At 35.7% G+C, this 9,149-nt stretch overlaps 1 protein-coding gene across 1 annotated transcript in view; it reads left to right on the forward strand.

The window, feature by feature from the left end:
* The window catches only part of WDR60 (WD repeat domain 60), a gene marked incomplete at its 5' end in the record, with an annotated part of 25,044 nt that extends 16,124 nt beyond the window's left edge, over positions 1-8,920 (forward strand). The window contains 8 exons of the mRNA XM_010017873.1: positions 2,644-2,757; positions 3,808-3,869; positions 4,553-4,604; positions 5,410-5,470; positions 5,686-5,782; positions 6,056-6,187; positions 7,132-7,352; positions 8,471-8,920. Of these exons, the coding sequence (XP_010016175.1) occupies positions 2,644-2,757; positions 3,808-3,869; positions 4,553-4,604; positions 5,410-5,470; positions 5,686-5,782; positions 6,056-6,187; positions 7,132-7,352; positions 8,471-8,642 (911 nt within the window). The remainder of the gene's footprint in view (positions 1-2,643; positions 2,758-3,807; positions 3,870-4,552; positions 4,605-5,409; positions 5,471-5,685; positions 5,783-6,055; positions 6,188-7,131; positions 7,353-8,470) is intronic.
* Positions 8,921-9,149: the final 229 nt, after the last annotated feature.

Genomic DNA, 9,149 nt, shown 5'->3' on the forward strand with positions numbered 1-9,149 from the left:
CCTAGTTCAGCCAGTATAGAAATTATATTTAGTGTAGTAAAAATTGCCAATTAGTAATTGCTTTAGAGAAATGTAATCCAGCTCAATATGCATCATGAAGTAGGAATAGATGTGGATCAAATGTAGAACCTAAGGAGCATTGTAATATTAAAATGAACTACTCAACTACTACCTCATCTAAAATCATTAGCTTAGCCAATTTTTATCATGTTATCTCCCGTAATATAACCTACATTTCTTTACATCAAAATACACAATTAAGATGCATTTTAAAAAAGTCAAATTCAAGTTTTTCAAATGTCACTTAAAGGTTGCAGTTTGTAGTTGTGCAAATTGTCACCTAATTCTTGATGTTTCTGTAAGGTTGTATGCAAGGTAAGTATCTAAGTCTACACATTGCAGTGTAAGTTTGCAGGCAGTAAGTTTGGAGACGACACCAGGTTTGGTGGGAGTGTTGATCTTCTGGAGGGTAGGAAGGCTCTGCAGTGGGATCTGAACAGGATGGATTGATGGGCTGTGGCCAGTGGTATGAGGTTCAACAAGGCTGAGTGCTGGGTCCTGCACTTGGGCCACAACAACTCCATGCAATGCTACAGGCCTTGGGAAGAGTGGCTGGAAGGCTACTTGTCGGAAAAGGCCCTGGGGGTGTTGGTCAGCAACCAGCTGAACATGAGCCAGCTTGTGCCCAGATGGCCAGGAAGGCCAACACCATCCTGGCCTGTATCAGAAATAGTGTGGCCAGCAAGACTAGGAAAGGGATTGTCCCCCTGTACTTGGTGCTGATGAGGCTGCACCTTGAATACTGTGTTCAGTTCTGGGCCCCTCACTGCAAGAAAAACTTTGAGGTGATGGCAGCATGTCCAAAGAAGAGCAACGAAGCTGGTGAAGGGTCTAGAACATGCGTCTTATGAGGAATGGCTGAGGGAACTGGGGTTGTTTAGCCTGGAGAAAAGGAGTCTGAGGGGAGGACCTTATCACTCTCTACAACTACTCAAAAGGAGGTTGTGGCGAGGTGGATGTTGGTCTCTTCTCCTAACTAACAGGTGATAGGACTAGAGGAAATGGCCTGAAGTCACACCAGGGGAGGGGAGGTTTAGATTGGATATTAGGAAAAATACCAATTCTTAAAAATACAAATTGCATGTTGGAGCAAAACCTGGACATACATTTTTCTGTCATCCAGCTTGTCGCATGAACAAAATCGCTAGCACTGGGGCCAGTTGGCAGCTATAGCACGCTCTTTCCACATTCATAATGGCAGAGATGCACAGCAACAAGAAGTAATTTATTTGTTGCATTGTTGCATGTTTTGGAATTCATTTGTTGCATTGTTTAGATATAACCTAGTGTTGTAGACATATTGGGAAGCCAGAAGAAAGTTTACTTTCAAAAGCACTTGTGAGTGACCCTTTTCATCCTTTGACATTTTCTTGTCATTGCATTTCACTTTTTCTACACTCCGATCATTGAATGTGTGATCAAAATAACATAGGCTTTTGTAAATTTTCTTACAATCCATGGATGATGAATTCAAAAGTTACAGCAGTTTATTTAGGGAATGTAACTGACACACTGGAAGATGTGACCTGAAGTACTTCACTGTGCATTTTAATTGGTGTATGAGATTCTTACAGTTTCATGAATCTGATGGAAATGAATGGATTTTTATGCCTATTACCAATGTTTGTCATTGCAGTTCAATAGAGGAGCAAGTCATTAATCTTACTGATGTTTTCACTGTACATAGTTGCATGTTGTGAGATTGGGAATGAGGTGTATGGACCAGCATTTGTCTCAGTCTTAATTATAAACTGGACCCATTTTTCTTGGTTCTATATTGTATCCTGAAGTGACAAACAAAGCATAGCAGTATTTTTGAAAATAATTGTATTATTGCAAAATAAGTCCTTTATATATTTTTCCTTTTCCTGTGTGCAGCTGCTACCATTTAACTTACAGGGAAACATGAGTATGTTTCTTTAAAAACACACCACACATATGCAGAAAATCCTCTTTTGTTCACAAGTGGATCTAATTGCAGTATCCATGTAAAAGTAAACATTAGTTAGCTGTTTAGACTTTTAATTTTTTCAGTAGACCAAGGATACTTGGTCTTGTGTTGCACAATGGGTTAGTAGTCAGATGTGTATATACAGTTCCATGCAGTTGCATATATAATCAAGCAGGTTTTAATGCTGTATATTTAGGAAGCTTTATGCTTTTAGTCTTAAATGGGATTAAGTTCAGTGCGCAGTGCAAGTTAGGAGATCAAGAGTATCTGACAAAGAAAGCACATTGTAATTGCTCCATATACACATTTAAAAATGTTATTAAAGGGTAAATACATACTTTCTTGGGCTAGATTGTTTGATTCAGGGTAGTTACTTTCTCTTAAGAGTGATTTTTTTTTTTTTTCTTCAATTTTATCTTTTCTGTAGTAAGCAGTGTTTTTTTTCTACCTCTGTTTATGGAGCTTGAAATTGGCATAATTCTTTTCATGTTTGAGGCTTTGTAAATGTAACGCCTAAGTTTATTATTTGCTATTCTTTCACTGTAGTCGTTCTCTCATAAGCTGAAAAGTGATCAGGGTTTTGGTTTTGTTGGAATAATACTGTGTTTAACTTTCATTATCCTTAATTACAGATGGCATTCTAAACTCAGTAAACCACACCTCTCCTATACTAACAGTGGAACCTGTCTCAACCTCTCTCTGCACTGATCAGAATCATAGACTCTCAAGCCTCTCTTACCAGGATGGTATGTAAACTGGTTTTCAAAGCATCAATATATCTAAGTCTTTGTTCAGGTATCTAGCAAAACAAATATAGCCAAAATCCAGTTTATAATTCTATTCTGACTCTTCAGTTGTCTTAGTAGCAGTTGAATACGACATTCATGTTTATTTTCTGCTCTCATTTTTATGTAATGCTCATTCAATGCAGCTTCATGTCAGATGTGGGTATATGCTTGTTATAATGTATATTTTCAAGATAATATTTTGCTCTTTCCATGATAAAACAAGTTATGACTCCAGATCTGCCTTTATAGAAGTCTTAGTGCTTCTGTAATGTCTGAAAAAACTCTATCTGAATCAGTGGAGCAACTTGCTTATATCTGAAAGCACTTCCATCTGAAAGCACTAAAAAAGCCTTTTGTCTAATTTTTTTTTTATGACCAACCTTTGAAAATAAATTCTTATGCCTCTAGTGTGCTAGAGGAGATACTATTACTTCCATTGCAGATTTTCATTTTGAAATCTGTGGCATTCCAAAGAAATGTGCTGCACATTGCAGGTTTTACAAGATTTTATCTATTGCAGTCTGAAGTTCTGTTCCAAAGTCCGTGTAAACTCCTGGCATTTTTAAAAACGCGGACAGAGATCATCTGCATTTCTAGTAGAATAAACTGAACATACTAGGATAGACAGAGATATGGAATAGAATATTTCAGTTGGAAGGGACCTACAGTGATCATCTAGCACAACTGCCTGACCACTTGAGAGCTGACCAAAAGTTAAAGCATGTTGTTAAGGTGTTATCCAAATGTCTCTTAAACACTGACAGCAACCAGCTCTCTAGGAAGCCTGTTCCACTGTTTGACCAACCTTTGACCAACCTCTTAGGAAAGAAAGTTTAATTAATTTAATTTCTTCTTTGGTAGAATTACGACATTCTTCCTTTTTAAGCACCTAAGAGGATCACAGACATTTCAGAGAATGTATTAGACTAGGAAATGTTTCAAATCCTTTGATACTGTTCAGTCTGAAGGTCAGTGTATGAATATAAATTGTTACTCTTCTTGCCATAGAAATGTCAGGGCCTCCATTTCAGATAGCTTCAATGGATGAAAATGGAATCCTCAATATCTGGGTAAGTAATACATGTATGAAAAGAGAGAATACCATCTGTTGGAATAATAAAATATTTCTTCAAGTACAACAACCCAAGGAAAGCACCAGGTCTGTTGCCCTTAATTACTGTCCTGACAACTCTTCTTTCTATCAAAAGTTTGCAGTCATCTTCTGATCCAGCTCTGGCCCAGCTGCTGAATCTGTTGTTTGCGTCTGAGTTGATTTTGCTTGAGGAACTGAATGGCTCAGTGAATAATAGGGAGATAGAAGTATTTCCCTTCTCTATCACTAGTTAAGTCCCTTAAAGCTCTAAGTATGTTCAGTAGCAAATGATTTGGGCCAAATGATCCACCCTTTATGTTCCATTAAAAGCCCAGGAAGTGTATTAGAATTCCTTATTTGGGGGCTTAGGGTGTTTTTTCGTGACTAGCCAAACCCATAAGACGCCAACTAGTGATTAAGTGTAGAATGTAATTTCCCATATTGTGTTTTCCAGCAGGGAACCTCCAGCAGGCATTTGAAGCTATTTGTAGCATTGCAGACATTGACAGGGGATAAAGAATCTACCTGTAATCACTGCAGTGTTAGACATGCCCATCTAAGTGTTCCTTCAGATTTATGTCATGCATTATTACAACAGTTAAAAACTTTGAAATCTGGTAAATATTTATTGCTTATTAATGTGAAATATTGACTTTCCAGGTAGTTGTTGAATTACAAAAAGTGGATTTAGCTGGTTCACAAACTGATTTAGGTGAGTACTGTACATTAGAGGTAAATAAAGTGTTTGAGTTATGAGATTATGAAGTTAGAAGAGAGGAAGAGTCAGTGATGGCAAAAAATAGTTTAGATGAAGGCCAAATTTATGAGGAAAAGATTTGTTCTAATTGGACATATGTCATATTTGGGGTTAATGGTCAAAGAATATGAGATTTTTATGTCCTTGGTCCTCCTGTTCTTTAGTTCTAATCAAATCTGTTGTAATGCTTTTGTAATTGCCTGTATCTCCATTTTGAAAATGTTTTAATGAAAAAAGTAGAGTGAAGTCTATTCAGTTCTTCCTGTGTTACCTGTGTTATGTGAATGAAGAAAATGACATTTTTCATTCTTTGAAAAAATTCAGAATGTTTTTTTCTCCCTCTTCAAAAAATTCTTCTGTTTGAAGGATTTGAATTATTAATGTTACTCTCTAGTAACAAGTAACATAGACCAACTTTATGTGGAAGCATTATTACAGTTTCTTATTACTAGAATTCATTGTCAAAGATTCAAGTGACATAAATGTGCATTTTCATCATTGAATTGGATGTTATATGTATAAAACCAAACCAAATCATGTTTCTCTTTATCTGTCCTCTTTCTTTGATTTCTGTCAGATTACAACTCTTCAGATTTGAGTTCTGAAGTACGTAGTTATCAGTGATGTAAGATTCTTACATATCAAAAGCTCTATCTACATTAAACAATTATGAAATAGAATTTTATTTATTAGTTTCAGTTTTGATTTGATGATAGCACTTAATGCAATCAGTTTAAATAATTATTTTATATAATTTTAGGTTTAGTTCCTGGAGGAAAAGTGAAGTTAGTACATAGCTCAACTATGGACTTGAATAACAGGTAAGAAGACAGGGGCATTTAGATTTCACATGCGTATCTCATAGAACTAATGTAAAATATATTTGACAATATTTTCATTAATTATTTAGGGGTTTTTAGTATACGCTTCTTCCTAGAGCTAGTCATAGAAATTTAGATCAAGAGTTTGTCTGTGTACTGACATAGCTTTAGGAGACAGCTTCCTGTATTTATGCAATCTTTTTTATTTTTCCTAGCCTTTTCCCAAAGGATGTGCGCCAGAGAATGCCTCGGTCACTGACTATTAAATTTCTGTCTTCTAATCCTAATAATTTCATTGTCGGAACGAACATTGTGAGTAATCTGTTGAAATTCATCTCATTGTTCTTTGGTTTTGGTTTTTTTTTTTTTTCTTCGGAAGCTACCTCATTTCCTTGGAATTTCATCCATAGACTGTATATAAAATTTGTATCTTGAAACTGTTATTAAAATTTGTTAGCTATTAACATTTGTTAGCTATTAAAGATCTTTCAAGGTAGCTGTTCTGTGAATTATTTAACAGCTTTTTGTAATACTGATAAGGCAAATTTTGTTTTGTTTGATTTGCTTTCTTCATGTTGTTCACAGGGACTGGTATGCCATGGTACAAGACACGATTTAAAAGTTTTTCCAAAGCTATTCAAACCCAAGGAAAGTGGACTGAGGTCAATAAGCATCAATGCAATTGATTTCTTCCCTTTTGGAAAGCCACTCTTTTTGGTATGAAAATATTTTCTTATAATGCAATTTCCATTTTTAATTACTTACTGAGGGAGGATTTCTAATTTGATGTATTTAACTAGATGTGATGGTTGATTTACCTCAATTCCAGTCTGTGACAGCAAATCGTGTGTCCTGGTGTTCAAACTTTGCTTGTGTAAAAGGTAGACCGCCTGGCTCACGGAAACAAATGGCAGTCTTACTTCAGCCTTATAACTTACCCTTTGTTTTTACTGAAATTCAGCATTACAGGCATGTCTTCTGCTGCTAATGAACCCTCAGCTGTTTCTTACTCATCATACGTCTCTTATTGACGTAATGATTTTGGAGACAAAAGTATCTATATTGCTGTAAAATAAAGGTCTGTGGGGCAGTTCTGGGCATTCCCTGCTTTCCTTTCCTCCCACATCAGGCATACGCTTGATAGAAGCATATCCTGTGGTCAGGTGTGTTCAAATATGCCTCCAACAGTTGATATTAGCACACCAGCTGGTTTTATTTGTCTCCCTTGTGAAAGCTGCTTCAATGCAAGCTGAATCTAACTTTGGTAGAGTTTTCCATCTGCTTATCTTTGCATACATTTGTACTCAATCCTCTCCTAAAAAAGCTTTATTTCTAAATTTGCCATGATTTGCATGATTTCATTGGAATTGCCTAAGGTATGAATTGAATGTGCTTGGCTACCTTGCAAGTATTTTGTGTCACCTTTGTGCAGTCAGAACTTTCTTTTACCAGTGTGGATGTACAGGTGGCTCAGGGTAGTTTTATTCTGTTTTCATAGAATAGTTTCTTTTGTATCTGGATTAGAGCAAACTTGTAAATGTTACCCTAGGCAAGACAAAGGTTATAAGAAAATACCCGGAAGCAGAGATGTCTGTCTGTCTCTGGATTTAGGTTTAATTCTCAAGAATTAAATAGCAGTTTTCTTTTTGACTACAATGTAGGTTGGCTGTTCAGATGGAAGCATTCGATTACACCAAATGACATCAGAGTATCCCCTCATGCAGTGGAACAACAGCACCAACGGTCAACCAATTATTGCCCTGCAGTGGGCTTTAACAAGACCCGCTGTGTTTTTTGTCTTGGATGCATCATCTAATATTTACATTTGGGACCTTCTGGAAAATGATTTGTTGCCTGTGGCAAAGCAGGCTATTCCACAGAAGTTAGTACATTATATTACTCTCTTTTCAACAAAATATTAATATCATCTACATTTTGATTAGAGGTTGGATGGGTTTTGGGTTTTTTGCTTTATATTAAATGTTCATTAGAATTTACTTTTCCAACTGTATTCTTTTTTCAACTGTTGGAGGTGTGGAAAGAGACTATAGTGAGCTAAATTCTAGTTCATCCTTATTTATTTATTATATAGTGATTAAGGAGAAATAATAACACTATACCTAACTTCTATTTATACTAATATTAGCTGGAACAGATGTCTGTACATGGAGCAGTTGCTGTTTATATGAAGTGAAAAATTTTGTTCCCACTAAAATCACTTGAATGTTTAAGTTCAAAGACAGCTTTACTGGATCAGGATCAATACCTAAAACGGGCAAGATGTCGAACAACATTTTAAAATGCATATATTTAGTATGGTTACCAATATAAAGAAATACATTGTGTTCGTTGTCACAAAGTAAACAATATTCTTGGCTAGCATATATTGACCAAGAGTAACTTCAGGGTAGTCGCACAGTACTGTTGCTGTAGTCAGTGTAGAGACCTGGGTCTTCTATAGACTGATGCAGAAAAGCAGTTTAATTTAAGGTTTCTGAATTAGAGTAATGAGGATTCTGGTTTCTCCCTGCTGGGAACCCTACTGGGAGACTCAGTCTTCCTTAGGCTTAAGTTAGTCTTAGTGAATATCCCTCTGACTAAAGGTTTTCCTTCTAACCTTGTAAACCATATCAAAGTTCTGCTAGTTTTGGGAGAAAATAATATAATTTAAAAAGTTGTTGCAGTGTACTGCAAAATACCATAAAACATAGTTCAGTTTTACAAGCTGGAAATAATTTTAAAGTCATGATTAGAAATTGATGCAGGAATCTGTGAACAGGGGGAGAATTGCCTGTTATATTTACATTAAACGATTGCAACTGGTGGAAAGCTAAAGAACATGCTGGGTATTGAAATAGTGAGGAATATTACACTGTGATGAGCAGAAAAGAAGAATCATGTAGTTATCGATAAGTAACCTGCTAAAACACCATTTGAAAGCACCAATTTCTGTTAATTTCACCTCAATTAAAATCCACTCTCCTGTTCTTTTTCTTTCAGTGTTGTAACGATGGGTCTACTGGGACAACCAGAAAAAACAAATGGATTGTTAGGCGTTGTGCTGGCCCAAGAGTCGGGAGAGATAGACATTCACTATGTAAAGAAGAAGTGGGCATTACATCAGCCTGAGGAATCTGAAAAACTACATTTGATTTTACTGCAGTCTTTCTAGAAACAGGACGTCTATCTGGGTATACAAATTATTGCAATATATTTAGATTATTTTTGACTGCAGTCAAAAGATTTGTAATGTAATTTTGTATCTGTATATAACTTGTATTTTAAAGAGTATCAATACAATATTTAAACTGAAACAACATATTTTATCAAACAAATGACAACCAAATTTAGTATTATTGTAATGAAAAAGATGAACTGTATTTCATTACTGAAAGTACTCTAGATGTATATATTTTTTTAAAAATACTGAAAATATATTCCTATAAATTAACACTGCTGTAACTCATTATTCTGCTGTGAAGTAAATGATAGCAGTCCTTTATGGTGAGCATAAAGTTGTGCCTCTGTATAGGCAACCGGAATGTATGGAGATTTCTACCTCCAGGCCTACTAACTCTTGGTTATACTTTCTTTTATCTACCTAAAATCCTTACCCAGGCATATCAGAATACAGATGTACATCACATGGTATTTTACTTCCAATTTTGAACCTGAAACT

Source organism: Nestor notabilis, unplaced genomic scaffold, assembly GCF_000696875.1.
Source record: "Nestor notabilis isolate BGI_N333 unplaced genomic scaffold, ASM69687v1 scaffold23627, whole genome shotgun sequence".
In the NCBI taxonomy this organism is placed as follows: domain Eukaryota; kingdom Metazoa; phylum Chordata; class Aves; order Psittaciformes; family Psittacidae; genus Nestor; species Nestor notabilis.